Source organism: Rhinatrema bivittatum, chromosome 13 (genome assembly GCF_901001135.1).
Source record: "Rhinatrema bivittatum chromosome 13, aRhiBiv1.1, whole genome shotgun sequence".
NCBI lineage: Eukaryota > Metazoa > Chordata > Amphibia > Gymnophiona > Rhinatrematidae > Rhinatrema > Rhinatrema bivittatum.
The window spans coordinates 51,510,593-51,527,733 of record NC_042627.1 but is presented as its reverse complement, the minus strand read 5'-3'; the positions used below and the strand labels follow the sequence as shown (position 1 = coordinate 51,527,733).

At 42.9% G+C, this 17,141-nt stretch overlaps 1 protein-coding gene across 1 annotated transcript in view; it reads right to left on the bottom strand.

Moving 5' to 3' along the window:
• The window catches only part of WDR72 (WD repeat domain 72), a 340,497-nt gene that overhangs the window by 213,808 nt on the left and 109,548 nt on the right, over positions 1–17,141 (bottom strand). The window contains exons 10-12 of the mRNA XM_029574500.1: positions 15,541–15,682; positions 10,292–10,513; positions 2,235–2,455 (exon numbers count right to left, since the gene is read on the bottom strand). Of these exons, the coding sequence (XP_029430360.1) occupies positions 2,235–2,455; positions 10,292–10,513; positions 15,541–15,682 (585 nt within the window). The remainder of the gene's footprint in view (positions 1–2,234; positions 2,456–10,291; positions 10,514–15,540; positions 15,683–17,141) is intronic.

The window sequence follows — 17,141 nt, the reverse complement described above, 5'->3', positions numbered from 1 at the left end:
AAGACCTGCCGACTTAATTTACCGCAAACCCCCCCCCCCCCAAGACCTGCCAAACGTCCCTGGTGGTCCAGCGGGGGTCCGAGAACGATCTCCTGGGTGTGGGGCCGTCGGCTGCCAGTAATCAAAATGGCGCCGACAGCCCTTTGCCCTCACTATGTCACTGGGACCGACCGCTGCTATTGGTTGGTCTCAGTGACATAGTGAGGGCAATGGGCCGTCGGCGCCATTTTGATTACTGGCAGCCGATGGCCCACGCCCAGGAGATCGTTCCCGGACCGCTCCTGGACCCCCAGGGACGTTTGGCAGGTCTTGGGGGGGGTCAGGAGGGTGGGGGGTTGCGGTAAATTAAGTCGGCAGGTCTTGGGGGGGGGGTCAGGAGGGTGGGGGTTGCGGTAAATTAAGTCGGCAGGTCTTGGGGGGGGTTGTGGTAAATTAAGTCAGCAGGTCTTGGGGGGGTCAGGAGGGGGGGGGGTTGGGGTAAATTAAGTCGGCAGGTCTTGGGGGGATCAGGAGGGTGGGGGTTGTTAATTTAAAGGGTTGGGATGGGGTTCCCAGAGAAAGAAAAGTTTTCTGATCTGGGGAGTGGACCGAAATGGCCCTCCCCAGACCCGAAAACAAAATGGGGAGAAAAAAAAAAAAGCTATGCACTCCCCTAATTTGCTCCATAAGACGCCCAGACGCAGAGCCGGTTTAGCACAAATTTTTTATTTTTTTTTTTTATTTTCCCCCTCTGAATCCTAGGTGCGTCTTATGGTCAGGTGCGTCTTATGGAGCGAAAAATACGGTATGTAATATGGTTTCAATGCACTGCATGTATTCGTGCATAAGCCTACATATGTGTGTATGTTGCAGGGTAAAGATACGTGTATTTTATTATGTATTTATTTATTTATTTATTTGTGGCTTTTATATACTGAACTTCGTAAAGAAACATCAGATCGGTTTACAATAGATCTTCAAAAATCAGCAACAAGAGCTTTACATAGCACTTATAAGAGAACAATGAATAAAACTACAAAAATTAGAAACGAGGCTTAATATAGAAACTTAGCTAGTAGTTATTGGTAAATATAGATAACATTGGGAGAAATGTTTGGGTGCGGAAGCAGGAGGGAAAGATTGGGGGGAGGAGGAGGGGGGAAGGGGGAAAGAGGAATTGCACAGATGGCAAGGATCTATTTACAAAATATACATTTGTGTGGTTATATAAATCAAGACATAATAGTTAAGTTTACAAGATAAATGTGATTGTGAGAGATAGACATCGTATGCGAGACCAAGTATTTAGAACTGAAGGATCTGTCGGGGGTGGGGACATGGGAAGGTGGTGCATTGAGGGAGGAGGGAGGGGACTAAGGGAGGGGAATTACAAGGGGCTGTAGGTGGGCTGAGAGGAGGGAAAGGAGGATGAACGGTTGTATGGGAAGGGAGAAAATAAAGTCAGCAACAAGGATAGTGTGTATGGGATACATCCATAAGAACATAAGAAATTGCCATGCTGGTCAGACCAAGGGTCCATCAAGCCAAGCATCCTGTTTCCATCAGAGGCCAAACAGGATGCTTGGCTTGATGGACCAGCTTATCAAATACTATGATAAAACTACACATGGCTATATAGGTGCATATATGCTATTGTATTCCATTGTTTGAAAGTTATCCTCCTATTATCTTAGCAAAGAACAAAGAGGGTAATATTTAGCCGCTATCTGGCTGAGCTAGTTAGCTGGATAATCTTATCCATCTAATTTAGCTGGGATATTCAGCGGCACAGCTGTGCTGCTGGATATACCTGGCTATCTAAAAGTTAGCCGGCTAATTTTATCTGGCTAACTTTAGTGCAGGCCTCCAGCGTGACCAGAGTTTGTCGGATAAGTTATCCATCTCACTGAACTTTCCAGTTATGCCTCTGTCCCACCCTCCACTTAGCCGGCTAATTATTTGACCAGATAAGTAGCTATCCAGCTAAGCTGCAGCCGCTGATCCTGGGCAGATATTCTCCCACCGCCACATAGAAGGATAAATCAAAACTTATTCAGTAGCGCTGAATATCTATCCCAAAATTATTAGCTCAAAAATATCCGACTAACATACGACTGTTGTACAGATTTTCTAGACTTGCCCCCAGCAGATCTACTTGACGTAAGACTACTGATTTAAGGCACATCTGGATAAAAACTGACATTTTTAAATGAATGTAAAAAGATAAAATGGATGTTATTTGCCATATTACTCACTTTGTTGTCTTCGGGTGGCACTAGTAATTTCACAATTGGACCAGACTGGAACATAAAGGTTTGTAAAATTTCTCCAGTAAACACATCCCAGAGGATCACAGAAGAATCCTGGCAACCCGATACAAGCCAGTTTGGATCAAATTGGTCGGATTTAGTGTGTGGGTAAAGTAAACAAGTGACACATCTATTATGGCCCTCAAAAACTCTGTGCGGCAGTGAACCTGAAATTTTTAAAAAGTAACGGCGTCAGTGACCAGTAGAACTCATTTTTAACGTAAAGTCAGATTCTGGCATTTGAATTTATTAAGCAACTGCACAAGAAAATGGCGCTGGCATGCCCTGAGACCGGTGCCGTTTCAGTCACCTTGGCGCCGGTCTCATGGTAGATGACACCATGGCTGAGGGGCAGGAGGAGAGTAGGCATTCCTCCTGTCCCTTTTACTGCCCAAGACCCTCATGGATGGGGTGAGTGGGGGCTGGGGTGGCTCCCGGGCAGGATGGGGGGCTAGGAGGGGCCAGTACCTTTTTTACTGAGTGGGGTGGTTGGAGGCCACAGGAAGATCATGGGTCATGGACCACTTATTTTTTTGGAGGGAGGACCCAAGGACGGAACCAAGGAAGCCGTGGGGAGGTCTTGGACAAGGCCCCAGGAAGGCCCTGGGGAGACTCCAGACAAGCTCTGGGGAAGCCTCGGGCAGGCCACACGGGGATCCCCAAGGTAGGCCATGGGCTTGCGATGGATGTTATTTTTTTTCCCTAATTTTTTTTTTTTCAAAATGAAACAAAAAGAAAACCAAATCAATTTCCTTGGTTTTTGTTTTGTTCCATTTTGAAAATTCAATGAAATGAGCTAGAAAATAATGTTGACATTTCCTATTTTGTTTCAAACATATAGACATCCCTATTGATTTAATATATTTGGGTTTGATGAATCCCTGGATGTTGGTAATAGCTGTTACAATCTTTTCTATTTCCTCTAGGGGATGCAGATTTCCCACCATATAGTTTGTGAAATGTTCAGGTCTGATGTTTTCACTTTTTCCCTCCTGTTCCACTGATTTGAAGGTTTGTCTGTATGAATGAAGCTAGCATTTCTTTTGTTTCTCAAGTACTGGTTGTTCTGAAGATCCAGACATTCCTCCCCTTGGAAATGTATCTCAATCGACTAGAATTTTATTTCAGCTTCTGGGAAGAACCCAGAGGAGTTTATTCTAAAGGTCAATGGGAACACAAATCATGTTTCTTTTCTCATAGTTTCTTTTCTTGCATATCTTTGTTAAAGAAAATGCAGTTTTAATAATTGATAGTGTTGTTCACTGCTAGGTTTCAGTTGTGCCTCTGGGCTCTTAAAGAAAGATGATCTAAAATTTAGCCTTACGTGTTATGGCTGTTGCAAACAGCATATAGGGCCAATGCATGAAAGGTTAGTGTGCACATTAAGACTGTTTAATGGGAAAGTTGAATGGTGGGCTATAGAGTAAGGCCCTAGCAGTGCATGCTAAACCAGGGTCAGAGGATGTCAACATGAGGGAATGTCATATGCAAATTGGGATGTATCCAGCACGCAAGAAATAGTGTGATATGTTCTTCTCTATCTATCTATCATGGGTCCACTAAAGCCTGAAAATTAACATCTGCATTGGACCAAGTGTCAACATTTAGCATGCATGTTGCATCTCAAAATTCTCCATCCTAACCAGCTACTAATTTTGAGATGATTACACAGGAGATTTAATTTCTCCTCAAACAACCTCATCACCCATACACATACAAGTCTGAGCCTCTTTCCTCTTCTCCGCTGGCATAGGCACATATTTTCAAGAACAAGAGACCAGCATGGCCCAATCCCACTCCCACTCCCTCTTCTCCTCCCCCCCCCCCCCCCCCACACACATACAAAAACAAAAGACTTCATGGCCAGATTCATCCTTCAACCTCGATACAAGAACACATGGCCTCCCCCTCCAGCCCCAAGTGCCAGATGAAGTCATTAGCATGGCCAATTCCCGCCCCCCCCCCCCCCAACATTAAGAAAAAGTAAACAGAGTGGCCTCAAAATTCCACCCCAAGCCCCCAAACACAAGTCAAGGGACATGGGGGTCTAATCCCCCTTCTTTTCTCCCAAACGTTCTAACCCTTCTGATGAGACTCTCTTTAATTTGTGTCAGAGGGAGGGGAGTGGATGTGATTGAGTCTCTAAGTCCTTAACTAATATCGAGGAGAGTAGGATATGTGTACAAGGAGGTGATAAGGCCATGCTGGCCATAAGAACATAATATATGCTATACTGGGTCAGACCAAGGATCCATCAAGCCCAGTATCCTGTTTCCAACAGTGGCCAATCCAAGTCACAAGTACCTGGCAAGTATCCAAATATTAAATAGATCTCAAGCTATTACTTATTAATTAATAGCAGTTTATGGATTTTTCCTCTAGGAACAAATCCAAACCTTTTTTAAAAACCAGTTACACTAACTACCATAACCACATTCTCTGGCAATGAATTCCAGAGCTTAACTATAAGCTGAGTGAAAAAGAATTTTCTTCAATTTGTTTTAAATGAGCTATTTGCTAACTTCATGGAGTGTGTCCTAGTCCTTTTATTATCTGAGAGAGTAAATAACCAATTTACATTAACCTGTTCAAGTCCTTTCATGATTTTGTAGATCTCTATCATATCCCCCCTCAGGTATCTCGTCTCCAAACTAAACAGCCCTAACTTCTTTAGCCTTTCCTCATAATGGAGCCATTCCATGCCTCTTATTTTGGTCGCCCTTCTCTGCACTTTCTCCAGTGCAACTGTATCTTTTTTGAGATGTGGCAACCAGAATTGCACACAGTATTCAAGATGTGGTCTCACCATGGAGCAATACAGAGGCATTATGACATCCACTGTTTTATTTGTCATTCCCTTCCTAATAATTCCTAACATTCTGTTTGCTTTTTTGTCTGCCACATCACACTGAGCTGACGATTTCAATGTATTATCCACTATAACACCTAGCTCTCTTTCCTGGGTGGTAACTCCTAAGACAGAACCTAACATTGTGTAACTACAGCAAAGGTTATTTTCCCTATATGCATCACTTTCCACTTGTCCACGTTAAATTTCATGTGCCATTTGGAAGCCCAATCTTCCAGTCTCGCAAGGTCCTCCTGCAATTTATTACAATCTGCTTGATTGGCAGATTTGATCACCTCACTCATTGTACCCCTTTCCAGATCATTTATAAATATATTAAAAAGCACCGGTCCAAATACAGATTCCTGAGGCACTCCACTGTTTACCTTTTTCCACTATGAAAACCGACCATTCAAGGCATGCCACCCCTATTGTTCTTTCATGGGGATGAGGCGTTGCCTTCAGTGCTGGGGAGAATAAAATCCCCTGTGCCAACTAGCCTTTTCACTTTGGACTGGTTTGCATGGGGAATTTTGCAATCCAGGGCATTCAAGCTAAATTTTTAAGGTTGATGTGCCTACTAATAGTGTGTGTGTATTACAGAGTCAAATTTTGGCACAAATATTAAATGTTAGCCCAAGTATTAGTGATTAGGTCCCACAAAATTATTCTATCAGCAAAAATTATAACAATAAAATCACTTCTTATAATAGATTACACTAATTATATCAAATATTGACTATAAAGGGCTAACAAAAGATAAAGAATCTCAATTATTAAAACTGTAAAATATGGCAAAATACTTTAATGAGATCCATAAGCTTCAAGCTGTCTACTAAGGGAACTTTTGACTGTTAGACGTGCTTACTGACTTCAATAATCTGGTAACAGTGGTTCCCAACCATGACATGGAGGCACATCTACCCAATCTAATTTTCAGGATATCCATAATCAGGGACGATGCTTCCACTATGAAAGCTAGGCAGTTTCCTAAAGTTTGGGGATGCAAAACTTCCTCCAGCGCAAGGCCCAGATGAGTGCTGTGATCCAGCCATCAATGCCATCAGAAAAAGGGAGCTCTATGCTGGAGCCACTGCCACCAATAGGTAAATTAGGGATGGTGGTAGCATAACCGTAGGTTCACGCAAGGCGCCAAATACCTTTGCATCCGCCCTGTCCATAATGAATATATATGAGATAGATATCCATGGCTCCAATGCACATTCATTGGCTATTGTGAAACTCAGACTGATTAGGTGTGCCTCTACTACTAGTTTGGTGCAGGGATACAAAGCCTTGTACCTCTAACATAACATTTCAAAGAAGACTTAGGTTAGTAGTAACTGTCACTGAAACTCATTAAAATCTGAAATTTGTTCCATGCAAAATGAGTTGGTAGTCTCAGTTCACTTCCCAGTGGAGAGGTATCAACATACTTATAAACCATCATCACAATTGGTGAAAACTGGCACTCTTGTTATTCCCAGCACAATCAAGGATATAAGGAGCATAGGGGATGAAATACCTTTCACCCTTAGAGGAGGCCCCTAGAGATAAAGTTTGATGCATCTAAGCAAAGCCATATGAGAACGCTTATAATCACCACACCCATACTGATTTGTGAATAAACAAAGGGCTTTGTTTTCAGTGCACTTTCTATGGGATATAGGCTAGACTAGATAACTGAAAATGTCCCCTTAATAAAATGAACCATAAAATTTTTACTTAAAAAATCAAGTTTTATGTAGGAGCCAAATAAATCTGAAAATATAGGGGCGGATTTTAAGAGCCCTGCTCGCGTAAATCCGCCCAGATTTACGCGAGCAGGGCCCTGTGCGCCGGTGCGCCTATGTTCAATAGGCCTACCGGCGCGCGCAGAGCCCCGGGACTCACTTAAGTCCCGGGGTTTTCCGAGGGGGGCGTGTCAGGGGCGTGTCGGGGGTGGGCCCAATCCGCGCGGTGTTTTCGGGGCGGGACGTAGCGTTTCGGGGGCGGGTCCGGGGGCGTGGTTACGGCCCGGGGCGGTCTGGGGGCATGGCCGCACCCTCTGGACCCGCCCCCAGGTTGCGTCCCGGCGCGCTAGCGGCCCACTGGCGCGCGGGGATTTACGTCTCCCTCCGGGAGGCGTAAATCCCTCGACAAAGGTAAGGGGGGGGTTTAGACAGGGCCGGGGGGGTGGGTTAGGTAGGGGAAGGGAGGGGAAGGTGAGGGGAGGGCAAAAGAAAGTTCTCTCCGAGGCCGCTCCGATTTCGGAGCGGCCTCGGAGGGAACGGAGGTAGGCTGCACGGCTCGGCGCGCGCCGGCTATACGGAATCGGTAGCCTTGCGCGCGCCGATCCAGGATTTTAGCGGCTACGCGCGTATCTACTAAAATCCAGCGTACTTTTGTTGGCGCCTGATGCGCCAACAAAAGTACGCCAAATCGCGCTTTTTGAAAATCTATCCCATATTGTGTTGTATATTTCTAATGATTCAGAGTCCATGTTGGGCACTGTGGAGATTTTGGCTTCATTTTCACCGCTCAAGCTGCCTTAGTTTAATACGCTGTCTTCATATTTGGAATATACCAAAGTGGCAAAGCAGTCTCATTTTCTGACCAGAATTAGCACAGACTGCTAGGTCAATAATTTCCTGTGTCAAAACATTTTTTTCTAGGAAAAAGAATCTTGAAACACGGTTGGCAATACAGTTTAAAATATGAGTTTTACCATATTTATTTATTTATTTTAAAACTTTTCTATACCGTCGTTTAGTCGTGTACCATCACAACGGTTTACAGAGAGGCACATACATTCATGTTTGGGTAAAAATATTTAACAAAGTGCCAATAGCGTTTTGGTTACATGTTTTAATAATATAAGTTAAAGGAAAAGTGACATCGATCTTGTCCATTTATATGGTTACTAGAGTAACCATATAATTATTGTACTTTATACTGAATTTCTTTAATCTTAGTAGTTAAGCAGGAGAAAATAAGAAAATATGCAAATATGCATCTGGTGACTTTTGTGCTGTGTGTTGAAGTTCATTTGCCTGTTCATTTATATTTCTTATTCTCCATTCTCACTGAAAATGCATTTTTGAAAAGCCAAGTTTTTAAACTTTTTTTTAAGAGTTTTAGATCTCTCTGTAATCTTTTTCGAGTGCCATTGTGTTCCATAATATTGGACAGGCTAAGGATAGTGCTCGCTCTCTTACTTGGGTCAGTCTAGCTGTCTTGACCGAAGGGATGGTTAGAAGGGCTTTATTGGCTGATCTAAGATTTCTCTGGGGGACATGTAAGCGTAGTGTTGTGTTTAACCAGTCAGGTTTTTCTTCGTTGATTAGTTTGTGAATCATGCAGAGTGATTTATATTGTACTCTTTGTTCTATTGGTAGCCAGTGTAATTCGGCAAGTGTTTGAGTGATGTGATCTCTTTTGGTTTTACCAGTAAGTATTCTGGCAGCAGAGTTTTGTAAGATTTGTAGAGGTCTTATTGTTGAATACGGTAATCCCAGGAATAGTATGTTACAGTAATCTGTGCTAGCAAATATAAGTGCCTGTAGGACTATTCTAAAGTGTGCTTGGGTTAGTAAGGGTTTTAGTCTCCTGAGGACCATAAGTTTGGCGTAGCCTTCTTTAACTTTTAGCGATATGTGTTGCTTAAGGCTGAGTTCCATGTCAATTATTACTCCTAGGTTTTGAGCTTTTTCGGCTAACTCTACTTTCTGATCATTCTTAAGTTTGATGGGGTTTTGAATATTACTATAATGTTTTACCTTTTTACCATGCTTTCTTTCATTTTGTAACTCCAATGGGATCATGTCTGCTTTAACTTGTGAAGTGTAGTAAGAGGAAGACTCCAGTAGGGATCAATTCACCTAAGGTCACTAACAGTACATACGTTAAACCATTTTAGAGTGTATGACAAGTTGCAATGTATACATTAAGCCTAGCGTATATGTTAAGGCATCCACTAACGCATTAGTGTGCAGATGGTAAACAGCAGCAAAAGGGTATGCAAATGAATAATTAGCACACTGAAGTTAAGTCACTAACCCATGTGCTAATTCTTAAAATGTATCACCTACTGCAGGCCATGCATTAAGCACTGATTAAACAAGCTATGAAAACCACCTACTTGCTAGAGGCAGTTTGTTGGGGCAAGAGGGGTGGGAGTGGGGGAGGAAATGGAGGCATTTAGTTATTGCAGCAGGAAATGCTGCAGCAAGTATTTCGGAGAGGAGAGGAGAAAGAGAGAGAGAATAAGAAGAGGAGAGCAAGAAGGCAACTGCCCAGGACCATCCTGCTGGGCTTTCCCATCTGCAGGTACCACTTAAGTACCACTTTTGATTTTGATGCTGCTGCCAACGAAAAGGAAACCAGCTCCCAATTGCAAGCAAAGATTCTGATGCAGTTCTCAAGGTGTAAGAGCCTGCAGGATCCAGATATCTTTAAAAGGTGGGGCAATGAGGGCTCAGATGGCACCCATTGATATTCAGGTTGTTTTTTTCAAGGGGGCCAAGAAGGCCCTATTGATATTCAAAGGAGGGGGGGGGGGGGTATAAGGCCCAGATCCCTTTTGAGGGAGTTGAGGATATTAAGGGTATATATATATATATATATAGTTTCTATTTCAGGAGGGCATATGCTCTCTTTCAGCTGGGAGGGGAGATGAAGCCAGGAAGGCACAAGTTGACAAAGCCTACTACGATTGCTAAAGTTAACTACCACCTGAGATGTAGAAACCTTTCAGCATTACTAGGGCCATGTTAAGATTCATAAGTATTCAGAACAATAATGAGACCATTTGCATTTTTTAATATTCGGTTATTCGCATGTGCCTTTAAGGGAATCAGCAGTAATACTAATTTACATACACATATTATGTACGTGGGCGTTAGCTAATGCCTGCATTAATTATTCTAATACCATTTAGCACATAGACCCATAAGAATAGTTTCTATTCATTAAGTTACAATAAGCTTTAAGCAAGTTTCTGTTTAAAGGACTCTGCCGGTCCCCATAGAATAAATAGGGCAAAAGAGAAGGGCACTGATGAATAAATAATGTTCAAATTACCTATTTAATATCCTCTTTACATTTTGATTTAAATCAATTAAAACACTGTATTTTAAACTTGCACGGGAAAAGTTCAACAGAACTGTAACCTTACCTTTCAGTAAAGAACAGTCTTCTAGAAGTCTTGCTCTTATAGCGTGCAAAGCAATTGTTATAACTATCTTCCCATCTTCACAGCCACACACAAGTTTATCAAGGTTGGGTATGTATAGAGAGGAAGTAACAGCTGAATAAAGATGACCAATGATGCCTTGCAAAGTGGAATTATATCTATTAAAGCTGTCCTGGAGAGTCAAAGTTACAGCTATTGGAATCTCTGAAAAAATAGAACAACATTTTGTGGATGAAAATGTCTTTTGCAGGTTTCAAATATGAAGGTACCATAGAAGATAGGAAGTTAGCATTTTACACATTTTTCCCTCACCCATGTTATTGTATTTTTGAAGAGAATATATAAGTAGTGAAGAAACCCTGCCCCCCCCCCCCCCACACACACACACACTCCTCTCCCATATTCTGTTTTTGGCAGCCATTTTGAAACAGAGGCTTTCTGAACATGTAGTATTTACCATTCTTCTAGTTCAAATCTCTACAAAAATGCCAACAGTCATCATTATACACGTGAAGTGTCCACTTTCACAGAATGCACACAGTGGGACTCCGAAAAGATACACAAACAAACATGAAGAATAATACTGTATGGACATGTCCAATTGGAAGCTTCATGTCTCTCTTAAGAATATTTTCAAAGACCTTTTTTTTATCCATCTTGTGCCTGTTGCAAAACTTTCTCAAAAGGAGGGCCGAGATTATCTTTTATAAACACTGCTGTTCTCTGTTTTAAATGTATTGAAATATGATACCCAATCATCATGCTTATAACAGAACAGAATGTTTATCTTCATAGTAAATAAAATATTTAAATTAATCTAGTTCTTAGACCAAATGTAGGCAAATGCATATCATGGATATTCATTGTGTGTATCTTGAAAAAAAGAGATCTGGCTAAGGAACTGAGTTTGGAAACCATTAAGACAGAGAAGAGCTTCCCAAACCTTCTCTTGTGATAGCCATGTTTTCAGGATCTCTAGAATGAATATGCATGGGATAAATTTGGATATATTCTATCTTCAATGTACGGATATTTATCTCTTGCACATTTACTGTGGAAACCCAGCTGGCTATGAGGACACCAGGAGAGGTTTGGGAAGCCTTGGGATAGATTAATAGGAAGAGCTGCTCATTTGGATGAATAATGGAGACTCTGCTTTGTCAAAGGTACATTGAAATACCAAGATTTCTGGTTGGAAAATCAGGCATCAACCCTACAGCGTGCTGTCGGGATAGTTGACCCCATACTTCTAGTGCTCATTAAGGGAGAATTTTTCAAAAAGCCTACATAGTGGCAAAATACACAGGTATTTTTACAGCATGTTCTTACAGCATGTTCTTGCAGCTCATTTTCAATGAGAAGCTACCCAAGTATTCTCTTTAAAGAAAATTAGCTACTGCACTAAGAGTCCCTGTGTGCTTTGTACCTACAATTTGAGCAGCAAGCCAAGGAGTGGAAATTCCATATATATATATATATATATATATATATCTCAACCTAATAAATGAAGGTTGACCGACGTGCCGCAAATGCGCAGTAGAGAGCAGCTCTACCGCGCATGTGCGGGCGAGCACGTCGGTCTCAGCCAGCATCAGAAAAAAAAACAACATGGCGGCGTCGAGTGGGAGCGGCGGCGGCGGCATCGGGTGGCAGCGGCAGAAAAAAAAAACCAACATGGCGGCGTCGGGTGGCAGCGGCGGCGGCAGCGGGCGGCGGCGGCGGCAGCAGGTAGCGAGGGAGGGAGGAGAGAGAGAGAGGGAGGGAGGAGAGAGAGAGAGGGAGGGACGGACTGAGTGGGAGGGAGGGAGGGAGGGAGTGACTGAGTGAGAGGGAGGGACTGAGTGGGAGGGAGGGATTGAGTGAGGGGGAGGGACTGAGTGGGAGGGAGGGACTGAGGGAGGGACTGAGTGAGAGGGAGGGAGGGGGAGAGAGGGAGGGGGAGGGAGGGACTGAGTGAGAGGGAGGGAGGGACTGAGTGAGAGTGAGGGAGGGGGAGGGGGAGGGACTGAGTGAGAGGGAGTGAGGAGTGGGTGAGTGTGTGGGAGGGAGGTAGGGGGTGGGGAAGAGTGAGGGGAGAGGGAGAATGAGGGAGAGGTGAGAGACAGGGATGTGAGTAAGTGGAAGGGGGAGAGGGAGAATGAGGGAGAGGTGAGAGACAGGGATGTGAGTAAGTGGAAGGGTAAGATGTTGTGGAGCAGAGAAAAAGGGAGTAGAGGAGGGCTGAGGGGGAGGGGATGGGATTGAGAGAGGGTGGGGAGTGACTGAGGGAAGGGGAGAGAGGTGGGAGTGACTGAGGGGAGGGGAGGTGAGAGTGAGGGGAAGGAAGTAGTAGGAGACAGAGGGTGAGTAAGACTGAGTGGAGGGAAGGGGAGGAGTGAACGAGGGGAAGGGGGAGAGAGGGAGAAAAAGTGTAGAAGGGTGCTGTGTTAGAAAATGGACTGAAAAAAAAATGTAATGTAGCCCGTTTTAACGGGCTTAACGGCTTGTATATATATAAAATATACATATATATATATATATATATATATATATACATATAAAACAGCATATATATATGCTGTTTTACTTCCTAGAATGAAAGATCGTACCTCATCCATCCCTCCCCCAACCCAGGAATCCCATGTTCTAAACTGGCTAAAATGTGTGCACTATGGAACATCACATAGAAACATAGAAATGACAGCAGAAGAAGACCAAACGGCCTATCCAGTCTGCCCAGCAAGTTTTCACACTTTTTCTTTTCTCATACTTATCTGTTACTCTTGGCCCTTAGTAACCTTTTGGTTCTATTTCCCTTCCACCCCCGCCATTAGTATAGAGAGCAGTGTTGGAACTGCATCTAAGTGAAATATCTAGCTTAATTAGTTAGGGGTAGTAACCGCCGCAATAAGCAAGCTACACCCATGCTTATTTGTTTACCCAGACTATGTAATTCAGTCCTTGTTGGTTGTTGTCTGTATATAGATCCACTTTTCTTCATCCCCCCTGCTGTTGAAGCAGAGAGCTATGCTGGATATGTATTGAAAATGAGGTATCAGTCTTTCTCCCCTGCCGTTAAAGCAGAGAGCTCTGCTGGATATGTATGAAGTATCAGTCTTTCTCCCCTGCCGTTGAAGCAGAGAGCTATGCTGGGTATGCATTGAAAGTGAAGTATCAGGCTTATTTGTTTGGGGTAGTAACCGCCATAACAAGCAAGCTACACCCCGCTTTATTTGTGAATGCAAATCCTTTTTTCCACATTTCCTCTTGCTGTTGAAGTTTACAGCAATGTTGGAGTCGCATTAACCATGTGTATGTTTATTGAATAAGGATATATTATCTCCAGGTAGTAGCCGTCATTCCCACGAGCCACCCACTCTTCGTTCACATCCTCTAGACTTTATGGATCCACAGTGTTTATCCCATGCCCCTTTGAAGTCCTTCACAGTTCTGGTCTTCACCAGTTCCTCCGGAAGGGCATTCCAGGCATCCACCACCCTCTCCGTAAAGAAATACTTCCTGACATTGGTTCTGAGTCTTCTTCCCTGGAGTTTTAAATCGTGACCCCTGGTTCTGCTGATTTTTTTTCCAACGGAAAAGGTTTGTCGTTATCTTTGGATCATTAAAACCTTTCAAGTATCTGAAAGTCTATATCATATCACCTCTGCTCCTCCTTACCTCCAGGGTGTACATATTTAGATTCTTCAATCTCGCCTCATAAGTCATTCGATGAAGACCCTCCACCTTTCTGGTCGCTCTTCTCTGGACAGCCTCCATCCTGTCCGTGTCCCTTCGGAGATACGGTCTCCAGAACTGAGCACAGTACTCCAGGTGAGGCCTCACCAAGGACCTGTACAAGGGGATAATCACTTCTCTTTTCTTACTCGATATTCCTCTCTCTATGCAGCCCAGCATTCTTCTGGCTTTAGCTATTGCCTTGTCACATTTTATTTATTTATTTATAATTGTTTCGCCGACTTCAGATCGTTAGACACTATCACCCCAACGTCTCTCTCCTGCTCCATGCACATCAGCCCTTCGCCCTCTATCAAATACAGTTCTTTCGGATTTCCACACCCCATATGCATGACTCTGCACTTCTTGGCATTGAGTCTCAGCTGCCATATCTTTGACCACTCTTCCAGTTTCCTTAAATCCCGTCTTATTCTCTCCACTCCTTCTGGTGTGTCCACTCTGTTGCAGATCTTAGTGTCATCCGCAAACAGACAAGCCTTACCTTCTATTTCGTCCGTTATGTCGCTCACATAGATATTGAACAGGACCGGTCCCAACACCGTTCCTTGTGCACTCCACTTAACACCGCTCTCTCTTCAGAGTAAGTTCCATTTATCATCACACATTGTTCTCTGTCCATCATACCAGTCTAGCAGGGCAGAGGATGCAATTTTCAGAGGCCAATTTACCCAGGTAAAATCTCTATTCACCTGGGTAAATGGCTTTGAATATTGCTCTTTGCACAGACTCAAATATGCTCAGTGCATGGCAGAAAATGGATGTTACCTTTTTGTAACTACATAGTGTAAGTAAGCTAAAGCCCCTGTGCACTCATACTGCTGAAGAGAATCCTTACAGCCATGTCCTATCCCTATTGCTATGCTGGGAAGAGTTTAGAGGGGAATCCCTTTAAGAAAGTCCATTGCACAGCTAAGACACAATTCTATTTGTTACAGTAAAGCTCTTGCTTGTTTTGAGGAAAATCATTCCAGGTATGACAGCTATCAGGTTCTAGACACTAGATCAATGTTTTTTTGTTTTGGTTTTTTTTTTTAGGACGGGAAGGGAGGATTCTTACTAGATAGGTTATGCCTAATAATCTTGAGGACAATTATATGCAAGCACATATTGGCAGAAAATCACCCACCGGCCCAGCCAGTCTACCCAGAGATAACTGGCAAGCTTGGTAGGCCAATGGATCTTTTTCTGCCACTATGTTATATTACTATCTGGGTCAAGGTAGATCATTCCAGGTATAGCAAATATTTCAGGTACTGGACACTAGGTGGATTATACCTACTAAACTTATGGATACCTATAATCCTAGATAGATAGATAGATAGATAGATATAGAGAGAGTGATGTAAGATCCAGAAGCTGTCATGGTCTCTCCTTTCAAACCTCTCAAATGAAATAGAGAGGTTTATAAAGTGGTTTTTTTTTTTTGTTTGGTTTTTTTTTAAGAATAAAATAGAATGACTTACTACAAATTGCAAAAATGAAATCAATTTTCTTACCTTTTGGGGAACCATCAAACTTAGACATGGGGACATCAGGGATATGCCACAAGCTAATTCTTCCAGATGCATCTCCAGAGAAAAGAATCTTATAAAAAGGTTCTTTTCTTTCATTCAGAAAGCCCATGACATATGAAAAACTCTGTATAGCAATAAAACAAAAGAATATGTCAAAAGTAGGGCTTCTATTCATAGGTGTTTATAAATTCTATAAGAAAGATTTTAAAAGGGCCGCACGTGTGCTCATAAACATGTGTATCTCGTCACGCACAAAAATATGGGCTATTTTATAACCTATGCATGTAGGTTATAAAATACTCTCATACACACCACTTTGCTACTTGTTAGGCACAGGAGTCCAACGTGGGGCCGGGGGGGAGGGGAGAGAGGGAGAGGGAGAGAGAGAGAGAGAGAAAGAGAGACTAAAATTCTTTAATGATGTGAATTTTACAATGGATACCTCTGAATGTGTCTGTAACACCACTCACCCTAACCCCGACCCACCTCCCAAAAACTCACCCTGAATCAAAGTGCCCCCGTACAATGGTCCATAAGTAGTGTATCAGACTGAGCCCTATAAAGCGTCTCTCTCTCTCTCACTCTCTTTCTCTCTCTCTCTCCCATGTTCTCCTGACTCCTGTGCCTAACAAGGAGCAGTGGATGAGGAAAATTAGAGGCTACATGTGTCAGTGCACATGTAGCCTCTGGATTGCCCCTGCCCCTTTTCCACCCACATTTTCTGGGCACCCGTACATCGATGTACGTGCGTCCTTCCTGGCTATTTAAAATTCGCTCAGGCCACTTATGCGCATACATTTATTTATTTATTTGGCCATTTTTGCGCATGCAAGGCTTTTAAAATGTACCTTTAAATGTGTTTATAAGGCTCTTTGAGAGTACAAAAAATAAGGAGGTAATTTTAAAAGTATTTACACATGTAAATGTAAATCAGCAATTTTAAAAATCCATTTACACACGTAAAGTGCACTTACAAATGAATATCCTATGACAATTCAATGGCAGATACTGTAGCAATTTTCAAAAGCCCACTTACACACGTAAAGTGCATTTACACATTTAAAACCCAATTTAGCATGTAAATACTTTCTACAATTAGGCCCTCAGCAGTGATGGGTTGAGAAAGCAACAAGGAAGGCTGTCTACCAACGCCGTGGAGGCAACAGAATGAGAATTAGAAGCCAAGATGTCAAATTTTGATCCTTTATTGGAAACTTGGAATCTTAAAACCGCCCGACTCAGGCCGAGTTTCGCCCTCTGTCTAAGGGCTGCATCAGGGGCTCTTTTGTATCATATAACATTCATGTAAATGCAGATGGAGTACAAAAAAATGCATCAATGGTCTCCTTGCAGATGTCGCTTTAAACATGTACCCATTGGGTCACAAAAATCATTTTCCACTAGATTTCACATGAGCTGCATGTGATAGATTGCTTCACTCACGAACAGGTATCTTCACGGGTCTGAACAGAAATGATTCATTTTTTTGTACTCCATCTGCATTTACATGAATGTTATATGATACAAAAGAGCCCCTGATGCAGCCCTTAGACAGAGGGCGAAACTTGGCCTGAGTCGGGCGG